The sequence below is a fragment of the Python bivittatus genome, unplaced genomic scaffold, assembly GCF_059951505.1.
Source record: "Python bivittatus isolate LINGU-HERP-01145 unplaced genomic scaffold, Pbiv_v1 ctg000220_np1212, whole genome shotgun sequence".
In the NCBI taxonomy this organism is placed as follows: domain Eukaryota; kingdom Metazoa; phylum Chordata; class Lepidosauria; order Squamata; family Pythonidae; genus Python; species Python bivittatus.
Genome location: NW_028277048.1, coordinates 22784205 through 22811989, shown reverse-complemented (window position 1 = coordinate 22811989; position 27785 = coordinate 22784205). Strand labels below are relative to the sequence as shown.

The window sequence follows — 27785 nt, the reverse complement described above, 5'->3', positions numbered from 1 at the left end:
CTTGGGGCCACGCGCTGCAGACCACCCGAAGGGCAAGGTTTGTGCCGGTAGAAAGCGGAACACCCCCCTCCCCTTTCAAAATGGATCAGGAAAAGTCGAGGGCAAGCTCCTTTTGCGGTGGGTCAGGAGTACGTCGAAGACCCTGTTATCCGTCCAGATCTTTCTGAAAGGTTGTTCAAGGCACCTTCCTCCTCCAGCCGCGGCCGGCGGAGGGTGCGGAGAAGTCTGAAGTCACCGATTGCTTTATTGAAAGAATCGATCTATTGTCCCGGACGGAGGGACGACTCTAATTCTACGTACTACATGGAAAAACAAACACGGGGACGCCTTTATCAGCGCGTGTGAGTCGCCTCTTAGCTGATGATTGATTTAATCGCCGCCTGAGAGCCTCGCTCGAGCGGCAAAGATTATCGGAGCAGGTAAGAAAGGCGGTGGGGAAGAAACTCTGACTCAGCTTCCCCCTCGAGTGGCTGGTCATCGGGCCGGCTTCCTCTGATTCGCTGATCCGCGCCCAGCTCTACGTTTCATTGGCCACCCACATTCCCTATAAGGACTCTCCGCCTGCCCGGTTCATTAATTTAGCCGGCGGGTGGGACTGCCGCGTTTTTGCTGCAAGTCGCGAGCGCTGGTGTTGTAGCTGCCGCCATGAGGGAGAGAAGGACTCCTCAGCCAGTAGTGGCCCGGTGCAAGTTGGTTCTGGTGGGGGATGTACACTGCGGCAAGACGGCCATGCTTCAGGTGTTGGCCAAGGACTGCTACCCGGAGGTAAGCGGAACGGCGGGGCTCCGTGGCGACTGGGAGGGGGGGGAGAGAGAGAGAGAGTTGCCTTGCGCTTCCCAGCGGGTTTTGCTCCCTCCGCTTCCAGAGCCGCGCTCCGTTCTGTCTCTCTTCTCGTTTCTCGGGGCATTGGTACATTCCTCGTGCGGGACAGCTCCGAGGGGCTTCCCGGCGTGCGGCTTTCCCTCCAGCCAGGCGCCGGCTCAGGAGATCGACTTCGCCGGAACGGCGCCACGTGGCTCCTGGCCGTTCTCCGGGGCTCCGTCTTTCTATCCCCAGCCTCTTTCTGCCTCTGCGCAGATTTCGCGCCCCTTGCAGCTTCCCTGGAGGACTTTGCACGTGAAGGCTCTGTGTTGCTACGGGGCGGTTGCGGGCTGCTGCTGCCATTTCGTCCGTTTGCAGTCCTTCGGCGTTCCCTCCCTCTCCTGCGACTGGCTTGAGTTGCGGAGCTATTCCCTGATTACCTCTGCTGCTGCTCGATGCTAATTATGCTTTCAGGCTGTGTGCAAGCCCTCCGCAGGACCTGACCCCCATCTCCATTGCTGTTTGGAGCTCATGCGTTCCCTTTTGGGACTAAGAAAGCCATTTTGGCAAAGCTCCGTTGTTATTGCAACATACGCACTCTTGGGTTCACCCAGTGACTGTTCTGTATCTTCCCTCTATGCTAGACCTACGTGCCCACTGTTTTTGAGAACTACACAGCCTGCCTGGAGACAGAGGAGCAACGGGTGGAGCTCAGCCTGTGGGACACATCTGGTGAGGCATCTCTTTCCTTCTGCGCTTAGCTGCTCCTCGGGACCAACCAACATCCTCCCTTTGTGCTGCAGTGGAGTAGTGTAACTGGAGGACTAACTTGTAGGATCTGTTAGCTGGCCAAGAGACATCAATTCTGAAAACCCTTGGCTACAGATACTGCTTGGTATATGAGATGAAGAGGAGATCTTGTCTGTTCCCAATGACAAGACTTTTTAGTCTGTTTAGTTCTGGGGTATTGGAGACCGTACTGCAGGTAGAAATGTATGAAGATGCTTTCTATCATTTATATCTAGGAAGGAACAATACATGGCCTGTCTGGAGGTAGTTTTGAGGCAAGTAAGGATGTATATGTATTTTAAAGCTTCAGCACAAAGAGAGGATAATGTGTTTTGCACAGTGTTGCAACCTTGGACTAAAAGACATTTTTTCATTTATATGCAGAATTGAATCTGGCTCCTTAAGGGTTTAGATTGGGGGTGTGTGCGATGGGGAAATAGGAGAGATCAGCAAAAAGTAAGATTTTAGGGCTTGCAGCTTGACCAAATACCACCCCAGTCCCATTTTAAAGGGAAGTGGCTCTAGAAAACTATTTATTTGAGACTTCAGAACTGAGCTAAAGCCTTTCTCTAGCTTGAGATTAAATAAGAAGCACTGGTATCCCAGGCTTTAAGTAAAAATGCAGCAGTCCCACCCCTTCTGCCCTCACACTCACACCTGCTTTTTCCCAGTCCTGCTGACAAATCCTATGAAGGCTGCTAAGCCCCCTCCCCTCCATCTTTTTTCTCCATCCCCTCATTTCTCTCTGGAATGCAGGGGGGGTTGTGATTTGCCCATTGTTTAAGCACATTGAGGAAGAATCCCAGGGCAAGGGGTTCAGTGGACTTTGCAAGAGAAATCAAGAGGGGAAAGCAGCCCTTCACAATAAGGGGCTCTTGAAAGTATTGTATGTGTGGTGGAGGAGGTGCCAAGTAGAGTTCCCCTAGCAACTAGGGATGGGCATCATCCCCTCTTTTGAAGGGGACTGTAAGTGGGGGACCCTGGCTATTTGGATCCCCCTTGTTGCCATGGTGATTGTGCTGGTGCAGGGAGCCAGGGGCTGATTGCTATTCTAGGCACGAAGCGTCTGGGCTGCAGAAACATTTTGGATGCTGCGGTTCCGGGGTGGGGTGGGGGAATAGCCTGTGTATATTATTCATCTTTTCTCCCACCACCACCACTTTGCAGCCATCCAACAGTGCATTGCTATAGTCCATCCTCTGTTCCTGCATGTGTGACATGCCTGGAACACACACAACTCATTTTTCTCCATGTTCGATGAGAAATGTTTCTAGGCAACTCCATTCCTCCCCATAGGCTGCATACCCTCCTCATATATCTCTGCACCCCTTTTCACATTCAGTATTGCTTGCACGGTAGGTGGGGGAGAGGAAATAGCCTTTGTTATGTAAAACATGGTTGAACTATTTCCTGAGGAAACTGGACATTAAGGATGGGAGTGAGTAAGCAGAGCCCTGCAGAATGCTGGTTCCTGTTACTTTTCCACGCTACTCCTTTGGGGGGGGTGTTAAAAGCATAATGCTTAGAAGTGCATCTCATCCTAGCATTGGGCGGTTTTGTCATCTGGCGTTGGGGCAAGCAACTTTTTTTCCCTTGGCGATATTGGCAAAGGGGCAGAGAGGATGTCGAGCTACTTCATGGCTTTTCACCCTGCTTCTCGTAGGGTCCCCATACTACGACAACGTGCGCCCCCTGTGCTACAGTGACTCAGATGCTGTCTTGCTCTGCTTTGATGTCAGTCGTCCTGAGACTATGGATAGCGCACTGAAGAAGGTAAGGAAGGCGTCACCTGGCCAAAGGATCCCATTGTCCTACCTACTGGTCTTGAACTGAAGCTTTAAGGATGTTACTGTTTAAGAGGAAAATAATGGTTCTCCTTAAAAGAAAACATTCGTGACTTTGAGGTGCTGGGGAGGAGAGACTACATCCCCAAAAGTAAGGTGGACCAGGACAAAGAAGTAGCTGTAGCTTTAAAAAGCCCCACGTTTAATGTAATTTACATAGAATTAAATACAGTTAATGTGGTCAGTCACTTTGTATTGCATCATTTGCTTTTCTGCCACAGAATAAATTTCACTGTAGTAGCAAACATTTGAAATTACTCTGGAATTTGTGCCTAGGACTCTAAAAAGAATGCAGGACAATAAGCTCATATTTTGAGAAGGAAATTCCACATTTCTTTTTAAATGTGCGCCACCGTAAGCAGTATCACAACTAAGTTCACATATGTGAGCTTCAGACCTTTGAAGCTTTCCTGTTAGGTGCTGTCAACCATGTACTGTATTCATGAGAAGATCAGTTTCTGGACAAATCACACAAGCTTCTCTCCCCAGTTTTAGAAGAATGAGTTTGTATTTGATGCAACTCAGCTGAGAATTGGAACTGTGGAGCTCAAGGAAGCTGTAGTGATGTCTTTGGTGTGCATTTGAAAGGACCTTAACATTTCACACAGGATACTTGATACTCTAAAAAGCCTGTATACATTGTGGCAGAAAGGAAAATGGTGGCACCAATTGTTTACTTTGGTGTATGATATATTTTTTAAAACCTGGGATTGGATGGCAGGATATTGCCTTGCCATTGAGGTGGCAGGACAGTTTCTCTACCTAGATGATATGCTTTTAAGGCTTGTCCTAAAGGAGTTTAAAGTTTCTTTCACTGCTTTTTCTTTCCAGTGGAAGACCGAAATCTTGGACTATTGTCACAATACCCGTGTGCTGCTGATAGGCTGCAAGACAGACCTGCGTACTGACCTCAGCACCCTGATGGAGTTGTCCCACCAAAAGCAAGCCCCGGTCTCTTATGAACAGGTAAGGCAATCCAGGAGGCTGGTGCTGATCTGGATATCTGTAGAAATTCTGTCTTTGAACCTGGACCCTTCCTGGATAATCAGGCTTTCTCGTTTTCAAAATTGTTCTAGTTTACCTTCCCCCCCACACACGAGATGACTAAAATAGTTTCAGGAATGCTGGACTTAGACTTGCATATGCTGATGAGCTTGTCATCTTTCATCTTCAAATATTGCTGTATTATAGGGATTGCCTGGAATGAAGCATTATTTCTATAAGAATATAAGACCCGTGCTGGATCACAACCAATTCCTGCAAACACACTATTCATTATCAAAGTAATGTACTAGAGGTGGGCGGCCATATAAATCTCAATCAATAAAGTTAGTCCAATGACGGTTATTCTAAGCTGGAGGTAGAAACCTGCTATACTGTACATGGTTTTTGACCAGTAGTTCTAGTAAGATTAATCAAGGACAAATGATTATGGGAACTGATCTAAAACAAGACCCTTGATTAGAGATGAGAAAAATGCTCTTTCATAGAAAGTGAATAAGATAAAGGTCATTTTACTTGGTCAACTCCTGGAGGATTAGGATAACAGTCCAGTCCTCAGGGAGATTCCACATGGATCCTTACTCCATGCCCTTATTCCTCTACTGCGCCTGAAGGCCCTACCATGAGTCCTGTGGATGTTCTGAAAGAGCCCTAAGTTCTAATGCCTCCTTTCTAATGCCTCTTCAGGGTTGTTCCGTGGCCAAGCAGCTGGGAGCAGAAAGTTACCTGGAGTGTTCTGCCTTCACCTCAGAGAAGAGTGTCCACAGCATCTTCCGGACAGTGGCGTCCATCTGCCTCGCCAAGCCTGGCCCCCCGCCCCCCAAGAGCCCTGCCCGAAGCTTTCCCAAGAGACTTCTCCGTTTGCCCAGCCGATCGGAGCTCATTTCTTCCACTTTTAAGAAGGAAAAAGCAAAAAGTTGCTCTGTCATGTGAAGGGCTGCAGAGGGCGGTGATGGAACCACTGTGGACTCTGGGCCTCCAAGTGGCCCTTCCAGGGTGGGATTCAGGGAATCGCTTGGCTCTTCCAGGCCAGAGCTGGAAAATTAAGAAGGATCCAGTTTTCCCCTCTTCCTGTCTTGAGCAGGCCTGCTACCCTGGGGGGAGGGGGAAATAGCGAAACAAGGCTGGACGGCTAGAATGAAGATGGGCACAAGATTTGCCCTGCTCTGCAAGGTCTTGGGGCTTGGCACAGCAACATCTTGGACAGTAGCATCTCTGGTGACTATTGTGCATATTTGAAGGATTTGAAAAAAATCACTATGCTGCATTGCCAATGCACAATATCTTCCTTTGGCCCTAGGTCGTCATCTCCATCTGCTGCTTGTCATATTGCCTGTTGGATGTGGACTGATTGCAAGCATCTCTCCTTTCTCCCCTTATCCCACCCCTTGTACCACTCCCTGTATCTAGGATACAGGTGCCCAGGCAGCCTTCCTTGTGGGGATAAAGCTGGGGATAGGAGGAGAGAATGACTTACTGTGGATCTTGTGTATATGTGGGGAAGGAAAGGAAATATGGGGGGAATCTGTGAAATGTTCAGTGTTATTAAAAGAGAACTTATTTATTAATGAAAATATAATACAGATTAATGGCCTCATTCAGAGGGCTTTCTTCTTTGCCATTATCTCTCTTCTGCTCTCCCAGTGATAGAAGAAACAAGGAGAAACTTTTTTTTACAAAACTTCAAATGTGCTTCCTTTCCCTCAAGGGCATGGGGTTCAGTCCCTCTTGTTCTAGCTTTGTGGGTTTTGTGCCAAAGGCCCTAAAGTAATCTTCAGGATCTCCAGATGACTCTCGCAAGGAACTCTGGGAACTGCCCTGTGTGGCTTTAGTCAATCAAAGTAAAGGAAACTAACTGCATGTGGGATAGGCAGCATAGGGCTGTTAAACTCCAACTCCCATCGGTCCTAGTCTCTTTGGTCAATAGAGAAGATGCTGGCATTTCTTTTTGGTTCCTGAAATGAATAAGCTCTTTATCTCAGCCTTGTATTCCCAGGCCAGGGTTTTGCTGCTGTATTTTGAATTTGGTGGTCACTTCTGTAAACGCTGCTATGCTGAAGGCCCCTGACTTTAAATGGAGAGCTTTAATTTAAACTCTGTCTCCCTTCTGTATGGTGATCATAAACTGCCCCAGCATAGCTCTTGTGGGCTGCTTCTGGCCTGGTTTTAATGGACAAACTGGGCCTCTATCCGGTGGCATCTGGACTATGTTTCTGGTAGCAATTATCCTGTGTATGCTAAGGGCCCCATGGAATCTGAGGACCTTAAAATGCCAGATTGGTGCAACCGCGACTGCAGGAGAAATACTTTGCTCCTGGAAAAACATCTGTTGCTGCTTCTATCATAGCAGCCTGCCTACCAATTATATATTTATTTAAATTAGATTTATTTCGTTGGGGAGTTCAAACCAGCATACCTAGTGCTGTCTCCTGTATTTCCCCGCAGCAACAGTCCTGTGTTTGTGTATGTTTAATAGAACAGGGAATGATGGAAGATGCCATTATAGTGGGAGTGGGCTTGTATCTGCAGTTTGGCAACCAGATCTTCCTGGTGTGCTGATCTATAGATGACTGGTTAGTTAGATATGGGAGCTGGTCTTTTTTTTTCCTAATGGATCCCTATGTCTTCTCTGTAGCAGCAGCAGCTGTTGATGCTTGATGCTCATCTGCCAGTAGTTAAGCTTCATTATCCATTGGAAGTGTTTTGCAACAGAGCCCCAGACTGAAAAGGATACATAGGAACAGGTCACATGAAATCAGTGGCTTTTTTTTTTTACTTTAAAATTTCACAAGGCCCTTTTCACACTGACTTCGTGTATTTCTTCATTGTAGTGGGTGCAAAGTCATTTGGCCAGATCTGTTATTTCAGTGCTGCTTTGCTTAAACAGAAAGTGCGCCTGACAGTATAAGTGCTTTGCTACTCCTGAGCAGAAGAAAGAGGTCAGGCTTGACAGAGGCTGCCACTCTCCCGGTTAAGGAAAGCTGCTCCTGCAGCAGTTTGGCTTTATTATTAGACCTAAGGCAGTTCCTAACCTGGACGTATATAGCCTATGTAGACTCGCTGAGCCAGGCTCAACTTGTGACACAGCCATGCAATTCTCTTGACAATCAATGCTTTCCAGGATCCTTTTTCAGCTTGGTGAAGCCCAGTGTTTCACAACTTCAAGAGGGGTGGACTTCAGTTCCCAGAAGTGCCCAGCCAGCATGCTCGCTGGGGAATTTTGGGAGTGGAAGTCCACAGACCTTAAAGTTGCCAAGGTTGAAAAACACTGGGCTAGCTGCAACCCTGGAATTCCAATCCTGCTTAGCTTTCAGGCCCAGAAAAGTTCAGAAGAGGCCAAAAATACAATTGAATGTTGGTGGCAAGAGCATGCTCCTCAGTTAGAAAATGCTTTTCCTAGCTAATATAAGGTGGTATAGGCAGACAGACAAGTTAACCTGCAGTAACACATGAGAACCTCAGATCTACATAAGCTGGGCGTGCTACAAAAAGGTTACCTTTTGAGCATCAACTATTGAAATAACTACTTGTCAGCTTAGCATACGTCAGTTCCAGGCAATGATGCTAAAAGGTGCGACTCTTCTAGTCATCTTTGCATACGCCAGTCTGCCCCCACCTTCCAGATGCATGAACTTCAGTTCCTGGAATTCCCAGCAATCACTGTGCTGGCTGGAAATAGTACTCAAAACCCATTCAACTAAAGGGTGCTCAAGCTGGAGAAGGCTGGCACAGATAAAGAATCTGCTTGATCAATAAAAATCTGTTCAATATTGTCAAAAGCTGTGCAGCTGTAGGACCAAGCCTTGAATTCTGCCTCTCTTATTATGCTGAATGTGTTTGCAAAATGTAATATGGAAGAGCAATGACCCATTGAAGTGCTCTAAACCTGAACACCTGTTCCTGGTTTTTCCAACTGGCTGCCCTAGAGATGTTAAGACTATAACCAGAATTTCAACCTAGTGGGACCAAAGGTCATTCTGGACGTTGCAGTCCTACCATGTCTAGAAGAGCCATTAGATGGCAGACACCTAAATGAGTTGAATTATGCTCCTACAGTCCAAATCACCAGTAGGCACCTCCCCTCAAGCTGGCCCACCTGCGTGAAGATAATGCTGGGCTTGCCTTTGAAGGTGTCTTGTCTCCCCTATATTTTGTGACCTTTGTGTCACTGTACTGTATGGTTGTGCTGTATTGTAACTAGCTCTCTAGGAAGTAGATAGGTCGACTAACAGAATCTGAATTCCATTTTTCCTAATAAAATGGTGGGTATGCCCTAGTCCTCTTGCAGACAGAAATAAAATGCAGCCATTCTTATCAAAACGTTTTGGAAGCTGGGGTTTAAACCTATTCGTTCTCCAGGCTTCCGCCCTACTTACTGCCTGAATTTTTTCTTTTTCTTTCTGCAGCACACTTAATCTGCAGTTGGGATACAGTACCACACCCACAGAGGTACATTTGAATAATCTTGTTGCTGTTGCAGAGTTGTGCTTGGCAAATAAAAATGTATTTTATTTGAAATCAGGATGTACAGTATTTAATACACACCCTCATTTTGTGAAACCTTTAAGACGTTTTCCAGGAATCTGACACAATTCTATCTATTTCTATTGGAAAGAAGAAATGGTAAAATTCTAGCTCTGACAAAATTACAAGTATTCTCTTGGGTAGGACTGGAATATATTCTTACCTCTAAGAGGGAGCAAAAGGTGACAAAAATGTCTAAACATCTCATCTTGCCTCAATCCCAAAGTCCTAATCGTCTACACTTTTGATGGCTTGTCCTATGCTAAACTGTTGCTGGGCAGTAACACAAAGTGTGCTGAACTTTATCCCCTAAGCAAATAGGTGTCTGCAGTCACATCCGGCCTATTGATTCTTTCTTGTGGATTTAGTTCAGATTTGCAAAATGAGTGTACAGGAGTGGATTATGTGAAAGAAGATTGATCATAGCAGTTTCCATGGGTGTAACTTTTCCCTGAGTTATATGGGGCAAACAGTCCCATGTTATGAACCATGCTAAATTAATTATTAGATCAGATGGATGTTGGAACTTAGGGAGCAGCAAGAAGGTGACAGGACAAGGCTGTATATGATTTGTATAACCTGCTTTACATCCCCTAAGCTAGCTTGCTCCTATTAGATATAATGGAGGATGCTGTCTTGACACCAGTGTCAAAGTGTCTGGTCAGCTATTCAACATGAAGCAGAATCATCTCCTTGTCCTTTGCTTCAGGTAGCAGAATGTCTTGGTCCAGCCCAGGTGGCCAGCAAAAGTAGAGAGATCCTAATTTCCAAACAATGGATGTTCTAGCATGTTTTGTTGGCTTGGAACTGAAAATTGAAAGCAAATAATGCAGCTAATGTAAAGAAGTCGTGTCAAAAGCTGGTAACTACTCTCAGGGAGTACGTACAAGGTAAAAGATGGCTCTCAGATTGCGTATCAGTTCAAAAGCTATTCAGTGTTCCATTCAACCTTTATAATACAGGTAGGTCTCAATTAGTGGGGTTAATGAATCCCACAAAATGGTCGCATTATTTGAATTTTCACTATTTGAAGTGATATTTCTATGGAAAATATAATTGGTTCCAACTCGACAGAAATATTGAAAATTTTTAAATTTTATATGCATATTAATGAAATATTACAGTAAAGGATAAAAAGAATATACTTTTAATTTAAATTTATGGTTTGTTAACATAGTCACAGAGTAGTTATAGAAAGCAAAATAAAAACAAAAAAATTCTACTGTAGATTCAGCCATTCCAATATCTTGTTCTTTTTTAGCATTACTATGACCATGTTCATATCATTCAATTACATCAAATTTTTGCTCAGATGTAATAACAAGCCTCATCTTTTTTAAACTTGTAGAGTTTTCCTCTGATGTAATCTTCATTTTCTCCATTTTGCACACACCAAGATGAGAAGCGTCTAAACCCCCAACCGCAACTGTGCCTGTACTGGTCTCCATTGCACATGTGCCAGCCTCGCATTAACTGAATTTTGGGTCACATTAAACACAACCTGGTATCAATTTGCAATTCACACTAAATCGAATATCACATTATTCGGAGTTGCACTAATTGTGACCTACCTGTATTTTGTTGCTAGTACAACTAAAAACCTGAAAATGGCAATGTAAATGTATGAGCTTTATGCTTTGCCTTTTGGCTGGAGTTATGGAGAACAAAATATGGAGTTTATTTCCTCCAGTGCTCACTGGGGAAGGCAGTCAGACCCATCCCTGACATCCTTTAAAAAGGCCATGGATTTAAACAAAGGGATAGAGCGTGATACTCGATTTTCATTACTTAATCTTCATTGCGTAAAATTCACTTCTTCACCTTCTCCCATGAAAATCCAGAGTCACTAGGTATTTCTGAAAAACACCCATATTGCCTACACTTGTAAGGGAATAGCCTGCTGTGTAATGATCTGCCACTTCCTACCCCCATTATCAAGGATACAACAAAGATGCAAAGTATGGAACCAGAAGTAGAACATGTTATGGCTTAGTGCAGTGTGTGAGCTCAAGTGCTCAAATTTCTTAGGTAAAGCAGAGATGTAGAGCCATTTAACCCCAGCTGTAATTTCTTAAAATATACAATTGTCCTTCCACAAACCTAAACAGTGTTTAGGGGCAGAGCACTGGTTTGTGTACAGAAGGTGCAGTCTCTGACTTCCTCATGTTAAAAAAGAGCAGTTAATGATACTGGAAAAGATCTTCCCTTGCTGAGATGTTGGGGAATTGCAGTTAGTCAGACCTAATCGCATAGCACTAGATGGATATATAGTTTGATAGGATGTAAGGCATACTGTGTGTGGTTCCTAAAGGTACAGAAACTAGACTTCTCAGAATTTTGGTCAGTCGCACACTGCCACTCAGAATGATTCTGATCTAAACTGGCAAACTGTCTGGAAAGTCTAGCACTTCCATTTAATTTTCAAAAGAAGGAAATCTAGCATGTGCATTTAATTTTCAAAAGAAGAAACCTTTATTCATATTGGTGGCTTTAGTCAAAAAAGAGTTGTGAGAGAGAATCAAGAGAATCAATCCTTTCAACAAGATTTTGTAGTTATTTAAAATAAGAGGAATAACAAACTGGAGTGCATACATTGTATTAGGAACCATGAAGATGAATTTAAGGAAATGCTGGCGCGATTAATGAACAGAGTCGAGGAAGCTATAAGTAAGAAATTGTCCCTCAGAAAAGAAAGGATCAAATCCAGTGTTATGTGAAGATATTAATCTAATAACAGTTTCTTTTCCTCCCTGCCACTAGATCTGTTCTAGAACAGATTTGGTGAGAAGGGATGCACAAAGGACTTTGGGAGCAGAGGAATGGCAGAAGTGATGCCTGTTACTTTAGAGCAAGTATACTGTTAGATACCCAGACGTTTTGCCTAAATGATAAGGAAAAGTAGCTCAAATTTACAAAATAAGTTCATGTGCAGAAAAAGAATACACTCAGCAAAAGATTCCACTAGATAGTGAGTTGTAACAGGCAGTGTATAGCTATCAAATAGGAAACCTCTAGGTACAGATGAAATATGCACTGAACTGTTAAGAGCTGCAGGGGAAATGGCAATTAAAGTGCTAACTGCCCTGTGTCAAGAAATATGAAACAAAACTGTACAGCTTGGAGAGTGGAAAATATTGGCGTGGATGTGTATACAAGGAAGCAAGCAAGCAATTGCCGCTCATCAAACCATTGCAATCATTCCTCACACAAGCAACGTTTCCCTAAGAATTTACAAAGAAAAATAGAACAGACACAGAGGAAAATGTGAAATGGACATCTTTTTAAAAAGGCAGAGGGACACATGAACAGATACCTAATGTAAGACTGATAATATATAGAAAATACAGGGGAGTTATCTTTGCTTCATTGGCTTCTGTGTGGATCACACCAGAATTTGGAATATATTGCTGTAAAGCTAATAGGTGTGCCTGAACCTGATTATTCTTTTGAAGAACCTTTGCAATGAAGAAGCTGGTTTAAGAACTGAGTTTGGAGAAACAAAGGGGTTCAGAACAGGAAATGGAGCGAGATAAGGGTGGCTATTGTTCCCATTTCTGTTTGTACAGCCAATATGAAGAATGGCAGGATTGGAAGATAGGATAGCTGGAATCAAAAGAGGAAGTTGAGACATCAACGATGTGAGATAAGTAGATATTACTTTGTTAGCCAAAAGTAAGAAATGCTGAGTTGATTGTGAAAGTAAACAAGATGGGTAGAGATCAAACTTCTACATGGCTTAAACGATTATTGATTTTATGTGTTTAGTGGTGTTCTCAGCTGTTACTATTGTTTCCCAAGGGACAGAAAATGTAGGAATGTAATTTAAAGGATGCTAGGAGCTGTTTCCTTTTTGGTGACCCGTTCAGCTAGGACTACCAAATCTGGTCTGCAAAAATCTGGATGCTCATTAGAAAAAGTCTTCTATAACGCACTGCGGTCATCTAGTGGTCGCCCAAATTTGTATAGCGTACATCCGGCCATTTATTGCACATCAGTCCATGCGGAAATGCGATCTCCTGTACGGAGAGTAAATGCCTTGCAGTCTCCGCAGAACAACGTTTCGCCGTATGTCTCTTCCTCGTTTCTCACACAAAGGCCTTCTGGGAACTGTAGTTCTCCAACCCTCAAAAGCTGATTTGGTGCGGTGCATGCTGAAACATTAACCATTCTCGTGTGGCCTCTTGGGATTTGCAGTCTCAACCCAGTGCATGAAGGTGGAACGTTAGGCTGGATGGACTTGCTTTCCCATCATGCTGCATGGCAAGGCCCTGTTGTGACCGGAATGAGGTTGACTAAAATGGCGGGGCGATAGAAGCGCAGTGAGTGGTTACCGACGTCGAGAAACGTTACAGGTGAGTTGGATCTTCCTTTTGCAGGAATCTTTTGCTGTCAGAGGCTACAAGCAGAGGAGAGTTTTTAAGAGCGGGAACGGGAAGAATTGGGGGTGGGGGTTACTTTGTTACCAAGGGCCAGCGCAGCAATCTCAGGGAAGTGGGTGGCGATGATCAGTGTCCCTCTCTTTGTTTTCAGTGCCTCCCTTCCCCGCTGGACTCTGCGAGAGGAGGAAAGGCGAAAGGGCCGTCAAGGAAGCGCAAAACGTATCTTGCTTTTTCATTGGCTCCTTTCGCGCTCTCAGCTTAAGCTGGTTATTGAATTAACGTGTTTCAATATGCGCAGAATACATGGAATCATAAGCTAACAAAATGGGCTCGATTTATAGAACAGGCTAACCGAATTTAGCATAGTGAGTGGGTGCCTTTTCTAGTCTTTACCTGTTCTCCGTAAATGTTTTATGTGAATCTAATGAGAGCCTCCTGCTTCTGGGATTGTGAGGACAGACTTTCAGAACAGAAAAGGTTTCCTGCTAGAGTAAAACTTATTCCCCCCCGCAAAATATTTCTGTTTCTAGCTTTTTAGAGTAAGATAGTGGGAAAATCCTAGAATAATGCTGAGATTCAGGATTCCTGGGTTCTATCCAGTTTCTGAGAGAAAAGTGAAGCCTTAGTTATTTAATTTTTACAAGAAAAATATGTGGTTCACTTTGCCTCAGAGACTAATAAACAACTGCAATTACAGTACTATCTTTTGGTGCTTTGTATGCTGCCCATTTTTTCCTGCATAGAATTCCTTTGAGAACTTATGTTTTATTTTCAATTTTGCTCTCTTTGCTTGGCTTTTCCTCCAAAAAGCTCATGGTGGCATCCATGATTTATTATTACAACCTTGCAGGAAACATCAATGTAATTTTCATGGAATATGTATGTAGGTTGCCAAAGATGAGAATTGGATGTTCATGTTTTGCAGTATGGATACAGTACAGTGGGGCAAAAAAGTATTTAGTTAGCCACCAATTGTGCAAGTTCTCCCATTTAAAAAGATGAGAGAGGCCTGTAATTTTCATCATAGGTATACCTCAACTATGAGAGACAAAATGGGGAAAAAAATCCAGAAAATCACATTGTCTGATTTTTAAAGAATTTATTTGCAAATCATGGTGGAAAATAAGTATTTGGTCAATATCAAAAGTTCATCTCAATACTTTGTTATATATCCTTTGTTGGCAATGACAGAGGTCAAACGTTTTCTGTAAGTCTTCACAAGGTTTTCACACACTGTTGCTGGTATTTTGGCCCATTCCTCCATGCAGATCTCCTCTAGAGCAGTGATGTTTTGGGGCTGTCGCTGGGCAACACGGACTTTCAACTCCCTCCAAAGGTTTTCCATGGGGTTGAGATCTGGAGACTGGCTAGGCCACTCCAGGACCTTGAAATGCTTCTTACGAAGCCACTCCTTCGTTGCCCGGGTGGTGTGTTTGGGATCATTGTCATGCTGAAAGACCCAGCCACGTTTCATCTTCAATGCCCTTGCTGATGGAAGGAGGTGTTCACTCAAAATCTCACAATACTTGGCCCCATTCATTCTTTCCTTTACATGGATCAGTTGTCCTGGTCCCTTTGCAGAAAAACAGCCCCAAAACATGATGTTTCCACCCCCATGCTTCACAGTAGGTATGGTGTTCTTTGGATGCAACTCAGCATTCTCTCTCCTCCAAACACGAGGAGTTGAGTTTAGACCAAAATGTTCTACTTTGGTTTCATCTGACCATATGACATTCTCCCAATCCTCTTCTGGATCATCCAAGTGCTCTCTAGCAAACTTCAGACGGGCCCGGACATGTACTGGCTTAAGCAGGGGGACACGTCTGGCACTGCAGGACTTGAGTCCCTGGCAGTGTAGTGTGTTACTGATGGTAGCCTTTGTTACTTTGGTCCCAGCTCTCTGCAGGTCCCCCCATGTGGTTCTGGGATTTTTGCTCACCATTCTTGTGATCATTCTGACCCCACAGGGTGAGATCTTGCATGGAGCCCCAGATCAAGGGAGATTATCAGTGGTCTTGTATGTCTTCCATTTTCTAATTATTGCTCCCACAGTTGATTTCTTCACACCAATCTGCTTGCCTATTGCAGATTCAGTCTTCCCAGCCTGGTGCAGGTCTACAATTTTGTTTCTGGTGTCCTTCAACAGCTCTTTGGTCTTGGCCATAGTGGAGTTTGGAGTGTGACTGTTTGAGGTTGTGGACAGGTGTCTTTTATACTGATAACAAGGTCAAACAGGTGCCATTACTACAGGTAACGAGTGGAGGACAGAGGAGCCTCTTAAAGAAGTAGTTACAGGTCTGTGAGAGCCAGACATCTTGCTTGTTTGTAGGTGACCAAATACTTCTTTTCCACCATGATTTGCAAATAAATTCTTTAAAAATCAGACAATGTGATTTTCTGGATTTTTTTCCCCATTTTGTCTCTCATAGTTGAGGTATACCTATGATGAAAATTACAGGCCTCTCTCATCTTTTTAAGTGGGAGAACTTGCACAATTGGTGGCTGACTAAATACTTTTTTGCCCCACTGTATGTGCATGATACTGGAATGCACTGAGTGACAATCATGGTTTTTTGTTACATGAAATATTGAACTGCTCAAGAACATGATATATGTGTAAGCTTTATGCTCACATCACCCCCTATATTTACAAAGGAAAATAATTGTTTGTAACAGAAAGTACCCCTATCAGTGTATATGGATCTGAAACAAATACTGTAGAGGTTAACTAATTTAAAATAATGTCATATTGATTTATTTTTAACAGACTTTTTTTTTGAAACACAGGTCAATAGGGTTAAAATTAAGTCATGCGGCAAGTCTGTGAACATCTCAAAAGGCAAGATGGCCTTAGTGAGAAGAACACTTGCAAAATACTCCATACCGTGGGTATATAGCATGCAGCCCTCTAGATGTTGCTGAAACATAACTTCTCAGTCAGCTTGAACTATCATGAGAGATGTTAAGCAACATCTTGAGGGCCACATGTTGTGCATCTTTGAGATTCTGGGTACAGAAGTTAGGACAAAGTACAGCTGGGAAAGACGTTTATCTGTAATATTGGAGTGTTGCTGCCAGTCAGATGGGTTTGCTTGATATTAACTAGCTTTCCATGTTTGTTGTCATGCCTATACTTTATAGAGAAGATACCTTGGATTCTTCTTTAGGATTACAGGCATGGAGAATTGAGACAACAATTACATGTGAGAATGGACTATTACATTCTCCCTTCCCACTGTTTTCCTTTCCTTCTACATATTAATATAATCTTCCTAATCTAGATGGCTGGGGAAACCATTGAAAAGAGAGAGAGAGATTCTTCACCCATCAAAGAAGAGCGGAGGCGCTCACGGTCAGCAGAAAGAGAACGTGACCGGGAGCGTGATAGAAAAGTCTCCCCTGTTGCTAAGGACAGAAAACGACACCGCTCTCGTGACAGGAGGAGAGGTAGTCGATCAAGATCCCGATCTAGATCCAAATCAACTGAGAGGTAATGTGCATCGTTGTATTGAGAGGTAGCTTTTTCAGTCCATTTTGTCATTGGGATAATTTGATGTGATCCATTTTGAGTGATGACATAACAGGAAATGGGGTAGTTGTGATTATTTTGATTGTCAGTAAGAGTGATCGTTGATTTTTATGTTCTTGTCAAATTAAGTTCTATCACACTGACACAGAAATTGGAATCGTGCATGTCTGTGATTGGGTGACTATATATTTGTTGACAATTTCTGTGCTCTGCTTTTCTGTCTCTCCTGTATAAATGCAACAGCTGTATTTCTACAGAAGCTGGTTTGGGGGGTATGGACAGACCATAGAGGAGGATGCTTTCTGAATGTGATGTTTCTGAATAGTAAATAAACTCTCCAGAGTTAAACCAGATAATAGTAGGCTTCTGCTGTTTAATGGAATGAGAAGCATTGGTTGGAGCTGTATACATTAAGAGGCGTTCTTCACGCAAATCATATGTTTGTAGAGAGCGGCGATATAAAGAGAGGGAAAGAGACAAAGAACGAGAACGCAGTAAGAAAGATCGGGATCGTGACAAAGATGGGCATCGAAGAGACAAAGACCGCAAACGATCCAGGTAAAACATTGCTTTCTTCAAGAGAAAGAAGCTGCTTCAGAGGTGTTGCAGTAATTGTAGAGGGATGCTTAGAGTAATGCAACCATATCTAGAGGCCCACTAATAACTATCACTGGTTGACAAGAATTAAGAAATCAATCTCAAACACATTTTATTCAAGACTTAAGAAATAACATTTGCTGAAATTGTATTCCAGCCATGATGATAGGACTAGAAAATTTGTTGAGTAAATTGTCTTGCTAGCTACACACTATTCAGAAATCAGCTGTGTGAACCAATGTCTCTTGCTGAGCTTTTTTTTTTAAATACTATTAGTGGTCTTCCAGTACATATATTTTGCATAGGGCACCGAAAGGCATACTTCTACTTGTCTTGGTCCCTTTTAATTTAAAGTGTAGTCATAACTGAAAAAATGCATTCAGGAAGTCTGTAGAGTATATTCTCGTGGTATGGTTCCATAATTTTGTTTGCCATGTGCCTCCCTTTACTGACATGGTGAGTTCCCAAATTCTTTCCAACTTTGTGACAATGTGAGGATAATTTTCACAGACCTGCAAGGTTTCAGAAAGTCTCTAAACCCTCCAATAAAGGGCACAACTGTAGCTTTGGGAAAGGGCTAAACATATTTTCCTGCTGGGTATATTTTGGTAGATGAGTGCTTGGAATTTTTGGAAATTCAGCATTAAAACCATTTTGCAAGTTATATGCAAATATATATATAAATAAATAAAAGTTCCCCAGACTTTCTCTTCAGTTTCAGAGAGGATCTTGCGGTTTCCTTTATTACTTCTCTCCAAGGCTTTTTGAAGCCCAATATCAAAAGAAGGCCTGGTGCTGATAGCTAGAGAGGAGCATGGGTATTATCCCGCTTGTGCTAGATTTTCAGGGTATAGTGAATGCCTTCAAAACTCTGTGAACCTGCAATAATTGTTAGTTTCCAATATTGCGAGGAAGGGTGGGGCTTCTTACATTCATTATATTTTAAAGCATCTCTGAAAGTTCCTCATTCTGAGCTGGGATCGCTGGTTTCATTTTTGAATTGTGGCACAGTTTTAGATCAGTCCAGAATCAGAGCTTTGGAGGGTATCAGGAGATTGTTCCAATCTTGTCCTCTGAGTTGTGATACCAGAAACAGAATGACATTCCTCCCAAGGGTGAGAGGCCTCACACTCACATATTTTTATTTGTTGTCAGTGCCAGGCAAAATGTATGGATTCTGACTGGGGCAGAGCAAGGTTGCTTCCCTTTTGACTCTTTCCTCTCTGTTTCAGGAGCATTTCCCCAAGTCGGAACAAAGATTCCAAATCAAGGAAAGACAGAGACTCTCGCAAAGATGAAGATGATGATTCATTGTCCAAGAAAGAAAAGGTACTCATGCATCTTCTTGATCTTCAGAATAACTGTCAAGAATGCACTCTGATATTAAAGAACAGTTATTTTCAATGATCTGCTTAAAAAGAATAGCTTTTATGCTCTTCAATTTTTTCTTTTCTGAATTTTGTGGGCTGCTCTTATCTAGTCCTGTCCACAGCCACGTAGCTTTTATAGTAGCAGCTCCTGTTTTTAGTGACTATTCTTGGTACCTTGATGAGCATCTGTATTGTTCACAGGCTCAGCCGCTTTCTCTGGAGGAGCTGCTGGCCAAGAAGAAAGCTGAAGAAGAGGCTGAAGCTAAGGTGAGTCCATGGAGCATCTCTCCACTTTCTCTGCTTCCAAGTATCAATTAACTTTTGGAAGACCTGATGGAAGACATATTGGATTACAGCAGCCTTTTCCAGCCTAGTCTGACATGTTATTTAGCTGGGAATTTGTGGGGGTTATAGTCCAACATACCTAAAGGGCACCAGGTTAGAGAACAACAGATCTAGGTGTGTCTTAACATTATTTCACTTTTTGGTAACTTGAACAAAAGGATATTTCTTTGTACTCCATCTGGTTGTGATTTCTTGCAGCCCAAGTTCCTTTCCAAGGCAGAACGAGAGGCAGAGGCCTTAAAGCGTCGGCAGCAGGAGGTGGAGGAACGACAGCGGTTGCTGGAAGACGAGAGAAAAAAGAGAAAGCAATTCCAAGAAATGGGAAGAAAGATGCTAGGTACATTTTTTTCCCTTGGATATTGTGCAATTTATCCACAAGTTGTATGCTCTAAGTTTGTTTTCCTGATATTAACTTTGTGAAAATCTATTATTTACCCTACTTGTAGAAGACCCTCAGGAGAGGGAGCGGCGTGAGCGAAGAGAGCGCATGGAACGAGAGACCAATGGCAATGAAGATGAGGAAGGGCGGCAGAAAATCCGTGAGGAGAAAGACAAGACCAAGGAGCTGCACGCCATCAAAGTAATGCTTGCTGGCTTGGGCAGCTGCAGCCCGCTGCTCAAAAGGGGATGGGGTTCGTTGGAACATCTGTAAATTAGAGTTGGTTCTGATCACCTCTTCCAACTGTTTCATGAATCTCGGCTCCTGCATATGAGTCCAAGATAAACACTGCTTAGAGAATCAGGGCTGAGAGATGAACTTCAGATGAGTAAAGCTGAAGCCTGTTGATAAAGGGTTTGAACTGTGACCCAGGAATTCCTAATTTTGCACCCCTGCCATTAGGTGGCCCTATACAAATACATTATTTGATCCCGTTAGCTGTATTGTTTCTTCATAGAGAAGATAGGATAGGATAAAAACTGAATGTGGAAATGTCTCATCCCTGCCAGGAACGATATTTGGGTGGGATCAAGAAACGGAGGCGTACTCGGCATCTGAACGACCGCAAATTCGTCTTTGAGTGGGATGCTTCGGAAGATACGTCTATTGACTACAATCCTTTGTGAGTGTTTCTTCAAGAGGCAGAGCTACAGGAGGGTCTACTGCTTCGCAATATGGACTGGTCTCAGCTCAATGACGCGGTGGAAAATGTTTACTCCTGCCTTGTTTCTCCTGGGAAGAATACAGTGAAGGGAACGTGGAAAAGCATTTTGGTGTAATACAAAAGACCAAGGACAGTCTTACCTCTATAAGGAAGGGATGGATAAGGAAGTCTTAAGGATTTAGATTTACACGGTGTTACTTGTCCTGCAAGAATTTAGAATTTCCCATTGATATAAATTATGCAAATTTATGGAAAACAGATTCATTTGCCTACTTGACTTGGGCAGACCACTTGCATTTGATAGTTAATCTTGTTCCCAAACCCAGCTTCCCATGTTCTCCCAGGTACCCAAAGGAGCCAGGAGGAGCAAGTATCTAAACAAAAGGCAGCAGAGCTCCTGCAACCAAAGAACCTGCCGTGTCCTCAGGTTCTGCAAGCTCAAAAGAATCCCAGGTTGAGGTGCAAGATGTTTTCCCACTTATCTCACTTGGCTCTGCCCAGCTGGCACCCAAAGAATGCGTGAGTCCTGGACAAGCTATTAGAATGTAGAATAGAGAGCACGAGGTTAGATTTACCATGAGGCGGCTTTGTGTGATCATCAAGTAGCAAGTTGGCATTTGTACAATATGTGCACGGGAGGCATTGGCCACCAAAAGAGCATTTTTCATCATTATGCTGCCTATACATTATTATGTAGCTCAACGATTGATCTTTGCTCCATGGTTTAACCAAAAATTCAAATTGGAGGTTCCCAACTTTCTGAAAACTTCTAAAAGGGTAAGGCGAAAGGCTTACATGTTAAAGTGCATCATGGCTTGTTGACATATCCCTCAACAGGTATAAGGAGCGACACCAGGTTCAATTGCTGGGGCGTGGTTTCATTGCTGGCATTGACTTGAAACAGCAGAAGCGGGAACAATCACGTTTCTATGGAGACCTGATGGAGAAGCGGCGAACACTGGAAGAGAAGGAGCAAGAAGAGTAGGTTTCATTCAGGGTTGGTGAAAGATGTTGGGAATTGAAAGGATTAAGACAAGAGTCCCCACTATGAGTGACACAGACTTACGCTTGTGCAGTTTCACTGGATTTTGGTGTTCAAATAGAGATGGAAAATGTATTCTAGTGCAATGCTTTGCAAAATATTACAGTAGCAATAAGAGGTGGAGAAGTAATGTATTGGAAAATAGTAGAATTTGGGCTAAAGCAGGGAATTGGAAAGATCAAACAGCCAGTATTTCTTCTGCCAGTTTTGCAAAAAAGCCTCCATCCTTCAAATAATCAGCTAAAGAATCTTACTGAGGGGAATTATATGAATTTTGTCATATACTCTATGTTTTGTTGGTAATCAAATCCTATAGTTTTGGGGATAACCCTAGCTGTGCAAAATTTCCTCCGTGAGTATTATTGTGGGGTAAATGTTTCCTGCTGCTTTTGTGTTTATTGGTTTTGTTTACAATAATTTTGCCTGACTTCTTGGGATTAAACTTTCTCTCTTGGCAGGGCGCGTTTGCGCAAGTTGCGTAAAAAGGAGGCTAAGCAGCGGTGGGATGACAGGCACTGGTCTCAAAAGAAACTTGATGAAATGACAGACAGGGACTGGCGTATCTTCCGGGAGGATTACAGCATCACCACCAAGGGGGGCAAGATTCCAAACCCCATTCGCTCCTGGAAAGACTCCTCATTGCCCCCTCACATCTTGGAGGTTATTGACAAATGTGGCTATAAGGTGAGAGATTGTTCAGCTCCTGAAGCTGATTGGTTCTTTGGTTTGTTATAATGATGTCATTTTAAAACTAGAATCTGCATAGGGTATTGTTTACTATCAGTGTGAAATAATTTAGCTTTGCCATTACAGGTAGACAGTGAATCCAAGACACTTGATTTAAAAGTAGGGCGATGGTGGCAGTAGCCACAACTGAAGATTGCATTTCCTGGATTCTGTTAAAGGTGCCTTGACCTTGGATGATTTCTCTTAAAAAGGTCAGATGTATCTTGACAAACTCTTCCTTGTTTTGCACAGGAACCTACTCCTATCCAGCGTCAAGCCATCCCTATTGGTTTGCAGAATCGTGATATCATTGGTGTAGCAGAGACTGGTAGTGGAAAAACAGCTGCCTTCCTTATTCCACTTCTGGTGTGGATCACCACTCTGCCCAAGATTGATAGGTGAGGGGGTTGGGACATCTGTCTAGAGAAGAAAAAGACTTTGAGGAGATTGGGGATAAATATTAAAGGGTTGATATTTGTCCTGTATATCAAGTACTGATACAATAAACAATGTTCTGTTGGCCATTCTAAGAAAATTCAATCATCTCCCTGAATTTTCAGTTCTGTGTGATGGCAAAATGGAGAATTGCACTAAGGGATTCAATGTAAAAAATGTTTTGTGCAGGAATGAAGCTTTTTCCACAATCAAGTGACGCTTCCCAGGTTATAGCATAGAATGTGCAAGGCTACAGTTACAATTTGATGTAGAAGTTAAGTTTTGGTCAGAAAAAAGGTTACTCTAATCCGGCATTACTGTTTCTGACAGAGTTCAGTAAGATGCTTTGGGGAAGCTCACAAACAAGACATGTTAGATATAAGCCAGATTGCAGTGCATAAATAGTCCCCTGCTCACCCCCTCCTCACTTTCACTTGCAGTGACCTTATTAGAGTTCCTTGTTTCATGTGGTTCACCCATACTCAACCGGACACCATTTGGATATGTGGACTTCCGCACATTTGGAAGAGGCCCTGATTGGGCAAACTTTGCCATAGTCTATGTAAAAAACTGCATGACTTCATTCAACAATTGCCACTAGATGAATTAGGAATAATCTGGTCCCGTGGGAGCCCATTAAGTCTCATAATCCAGAACCCTAGGAAGTGCTTTGTCAAAGTAGGAGTAGAAATGACGGGAGACTTGCTTTAACATGTTTCAAGATGATTTAGCTGGACCTAGATTGCAAGGATGTTAATATATGTTAAAAAATATTCTAAGTTTTCACAGTTCAGATTGACACTGTTTACCATTCACCTTGCCGTGTTTCTTCACTGCAGGATTGAGGAATCAGATCAAGGTCCCTATGCCATCATCTTAGCTCCCACTCGTGAGTTGGCTCAGCAAATTGAGGAAGAAACCATTAAGTTTGGAAAGCCCCTGGGCATTCGCACCGTGGCTGTCATTGGTGGGATCTCACGTGAGGACCAAGGCTTCCGCCTCCGCATGGGTTGCGAGGTGAGGTCATAATAAAATTCACCGTGCTTCCTAGTCACTAATGCTCGCTTTGTAGATTGGCAAAGTGGCCTCTGTAAAAGGTAAATGACAACTATGCGTAGCTTAATATTCCCTTAACTCCACAGCCTGGCTCAGTGTCCCCGACTAGACACAACTCTGAGAAGTGCTACTTTGTTTCCAGAACTTGTTGGACGAAGGAAGGGAAAGATTAATTTTGGCCTTGAACGCCAGGGCAGACACAAGCACGTTTCTCCTCTGAATTCCAGATTGTGATTGCTACACCTGGCCGACTGATTGACGTGTTGGAGAACCGCTACCTGGTGCTGAGCCGTTGTACCTACGTGGTATTGGATGAGGCTGACCGTATGATTGACATGGGTTTCGAACCTGACGTGCAAAAGATTCTGGAGCACATGCCTGTTACTAACCAGAAACCAGATACTGATGAGGCTGAGGACCCAGAGAAGATGCTGGCCAACTTTGAGTCGGGCAAGCATAAATACCGGCAGGTTGGTGGTGTTTAGATGTCTTGTTATCAGCTCTGCTTTTTTAAAAAATACAACAATTTAAACTGAGTTCCACCTTTTGACACAGAATTCTGCCTCTTAATCTCACCTGGTCAGCTTTCAAATGTAAATGAGTTACACATGATGAAAAGGAATTTTCTTCTGGTTGGGAGTTGAATGGTCATGGCAATTATGGAAATACTTTAGTAATTGCATGCTATGATGCTTAAGAAGCTGTGTTCACGTGAGAGTTCAGATGTCTTAGTGCAAAGGAAAAAGTTGATATAGGCTTTCCCAATAAGGAAAACAGTTCTCAGAAGTGTTTTTTGAGAGGTTTTTGTTCTGTGGAATAAGAGGCAGAAACGTTCTATGGAGTAAGAATCTTTGTACATATTATTTCTTTCTCTCTGTGTCCTGTCTCCCTGGTAGACTGTGATGTTCACAGCAACCATGCCGCCTGCTGTGGAACGTCTGGCCCGCAGTTACTTGCGCCGGCCAGCTGTGGTTTATATTGGCTCAGCTGGCAAACCACATGAGCGTGTGGAGCAAAAGGTCTTCCTCATGTCGGAATCAGAGAAGAGGTAAGTATTAGTATGGGAGGTGAACAATAGGAACTTGGGCTTGTTTAAAGACATAACTTTTCCATAAACTTTGAAGGTAAGGAAAACAAGTTTTATTCTGTTTTTCTTTCTTTTATTCTGAGAAAAACAGGGACTTTGGGAAAAATTGAAATATATCCAATATTCATTTTTGCCACCCTTTATTAATCTAAGTTTCCTGTCCTATTTTAAGAATTTAAACAGCAATATGAATAATTTGGTTTACTCATACACTTATATTTTGTATATTTATTAAACATAAAACTAATTTGGTTGGACAATTATTATATTTGTTAGTTGAATTTACTTTAAAATGTTTTAAAAATTTAATTGGCACCCCCTTTGTGCTTTTTCTGTCCTCTGAAGACTAGTCCAGAGAAGACCCACTGACCTCTAGTTCAGCAACAGACAAGTCCACAAGCAAATCAGGCACTACACCCCTTTTTGGTGAAAGTGCCCATGCCCTGCCCCAATGGGCAGAAATGCACCTTTCTCGTTCATTGGAGAGCTGTCCTGTGCTGCTTGTCCTTTGCTTACGTGACATGAAGCACTCTGGTATTCTAGATAAAAATCTGCCCGTTACAAGTTTAAACAGTTTTGAGAAAGTAACATGTAGCAGTATATGACCACCTTGTCATTATTGCCTTGGAGGGGTTTTTTTTCCTCTTCAGCACAGCATGTCTGCTGTTTGTGTATCTATTTGAAATAAGTGCTCTGGGCAAATAAATTCCAAGGCAGGATTATGTCTGTGGGGTTTTTGCATGACGGGGCATTAAACTATTCCTAAAATGGTGGCACAGAGATGAAAAAGGCTTCAGCATACTGTGATGTACGTGTACTACTAGAGCAGAAAGCTAGGATGCAGCAGGACATTTTAGCTTAATATGTGATATCTTCCAGCCCCAGCTGGAAGATCCTACTTCCTGCTTATTCCTTGCCGTTTTCCCCCCTTTCACTTACACAGAAAGAAACTCTTGGCTATTTTGGAGCAAGGTTTTGATCCGCCTATCATCATCTTTGTCAATCAGAAGAAGGGCTGTGATGTATTGGCCAAATCCTTGGAGAAAATGGGGGTGAGTTGCAATCCTATTATAGAATTGCAAATCTGTGTTAGGGTCAAGGCTTGCTAGGGTTTCCTGGGCCAGTTTTTGAGGCATCCAGGCTCCCAGAATGGAATGTTTCTTATGTTTTGGACAGTGTGTTTTTTCTCTCTTCTGTTCTGTTGCAATCGACTGTTGAGCAAATAGCGAGTAATATGTTTTCATGAATTTCATAAACAACTCTCTGTCTGCAGGAGCTTTTTATCTGGGCACTTTATTGCTAAAACAGGTCTGTCCCTGCTGCCAGTTATATTTCTCCCTAAAGTAACTTGCAAGGTACCTCTAAAATTATATGGAAATGGTCGAGCTAATTCTTCTGCAGTCCCCATATATTTGCCTTTGAAATAATCAATATTAGTTCCTGCCTGCTTCTCTTCACCACCACTCCCACCACAACTATTTGACTGTTCTTAACATGCTGTTCTCCCTATCTCTACAGTATAATGCTTGCACCCTTCATGGTGGTAAAGGTCAGGAGCAGCGTGAATTTGCCCTCTCCAATTTGAAGGCTGGTGCCAAGGACATTTTGGTGGCCACAGATGTAGCTGGTCGTGGTATTGACATTCAGGATGTGTCCATGGTGGTGAATTATGATATGGCTAAAAACATAGAAGGTGAGCTATCCATTATTATTCCTTTCCTTCAAGTTCCCCTGTCTATGGAATATTCGGTAGTTCTTTCCTCTGAAATAAATCAGGAAGAACTGGTGTGTGTGGGTATGTGTGAATATCAGTAAGGCAGGGCGGCTGGAATATTAACAGCTTTACCTCCAGTCAATCTCATAGGAATGTGGATTCTCCTAGCAGTACACTGCTGAATGCTGATGGTGAATCATGACAAAATGCATAAACCATAAAGTATGTAATTTAAATATTTTTCCAGTTGCATTCATACTAGATAATTTTGACTAAACCAGTACCTCTCAGCAACTTGTCTTAAAGGCTAGTCCCAGGATTGTTGAAATAATGTAAGGAAAGTACTTTGACCCCTGAAGTGCTCTATCGGTTGTTTACTGCTCTCTTTAAACTTCTTTATGCTTCTGTTAAGTGATAGCCATACAGTTCTCCTGAGTCCACCGGGTCTCCAGATTGCATCCTATATACCAACAATGTCTGTGCCTTGACAACTTAATTCCTTCTTTGTTGTAGATTACATCCACCGTATTGGTCGAACGGGACGAGCTGGCAAAAGTGGTGTAGCTATTTCTTTTGTCACCAAAGAGGACTCTGCTGTCTTCTATGACCTTAAACAAGCTATCCTTGAGAGTCCAGTATCTTCATGCCCCCCAGAACTGGCCAACCATCCAGATGCCCAACACAAACCAGGAACCATCCTCACTAAGAAGCGTCGGGAGGAGACTATCTTTGCCTGAGTGTGTAGTTAAGCTACAAGGAGCCCCCCCCCCCCCTTGTATGATAACCAGGGGCAGCCTTTGACCACCATTTGAGGCCAAGGCCGTGACACAGGGTAAAGCATAGAGGCTCTTCTAGTCTTTAACAATGAAGTGGCTGTTTCATTTTCTCATTTTCTGTGAATGTAGATACACTTTTCCCACTATATATAACCCTGCATAGAATTCAAGACTGGACAATGGGAACATTACTCCAAGAGACAGAATGTCATCTTACAAATCCTGATCTCAACAAATCTCTTAATTTTCTTCTTGAAGATGATGTCTATGGAAAACTTGTATTTCTTTTTTGTTGAGAATGGCCAGCAGTCTCACCTTGCTGATTGATACTTCCAAACCATATTCAGAGGGGGTTTCAGGTATCTACTTCTACATCTCCCCTCTTGTCCAAAAATCAGACAAGAAAGACTTTGGGCTTGACTCAGTGATGAGGAGAATTCTGTTTGCGGTCACCTAGTTTTACAGACCTTTTCCTGCTCCAGTGAGGACTTCTTCCCATTTATAATCCCAAGCTGTTGTTTCAATGCAATACTTTGTTTTTGTTTTATCCAGAACTGCCTCCCCCTGCATAAAAAGGGCAGATAATGTACAGAAAGACTCTTATTTTTTTCAATGATTTGAAAAAAAAATTACTATAAATCCATATGAAATATTGTTCACTTGTCT

General features: G+C 42.9%; 2 protein-coding genes across 4 annotated transcripts; both read left to right on the top strand.

Moving 5' to 3' along the window:
• The first annotated feature begins 595 nt into the window (after positions 1 to 595).
• Positions 596 to 8914, top strand: RND1 (Rho family GTPase 1). Its single transcript, XM_007421254.4, has 5 exons — positions 596 to 765; positions 1446 to 1533; positions 3254 to 3363; positions 4266 to 4400; positions 5124 to 8914. Exons 1-5 carry the CDS (start codon positions 646 to 648, stop codon positions 5367 to 5369), a joined length of 699 nt encoding a protein of 232 aa, XP_007421316.2. The 5' UTR covers positions 596 to 645; the 3' UTR covers positions 5370 to 8914.
• Positions 8915 to 13163: 4249 nt separating this feature from the next.
• DDX23 (DEAD-box helicase 23) lies at positions 13164 to 27773 on the top strand. 3 transcript variants are annotated; one of them, XM_088138127.1, is made up of 18 exons: positions 13173 to 13312; positions 13491 to 13558; positions 16621 to 16829; positions 17316 to 17426; positions 18698 to 18794; positions 19037 to 19102; positions 19379 to 19517; positions 19627 to 19760; positions 20129 to 20241; positions 21121 to 21264; positions 21784 to 22009; positions 22304 to 22449; positions 23326 to 23503; positions 23770 to 24012; positions 24439 to 24590; positions 25573 to 25681; positions 26148 to 26322; positions 26857 to 27773. In XM_088138127.1, the coding sequence occupies exons 3-18, from the start codon at positions 16621 to 16623 to the stop codon at positions 27078 to 27080; spliced, it is 2466 nt and encodes an 821-aa protein (XP_087994253.1). In that variant the 5' UTR covers positions 13173 to 13312; positions 13491 to 13558; the 3' UTR covers positions 27081 to 27773. The 3 variants fall into 3 exon arrangements, with proteins under 3 accessions (XP_087994252.1, XP_087994253.1, XP_087994254.1); XM_088138126.1 differs by lacking the exon at positions 13491 to 13558 and having other exon boundaries at positions 13164 to 13312; XM_088138128.1 differs by lacking the exons at positions 13173 to 13312; positions 13491 to 13558 and adding an exon at positions 13590 to 13704.
• Positions 27774 to 27785: the final 12 nt, after the last annotated feature.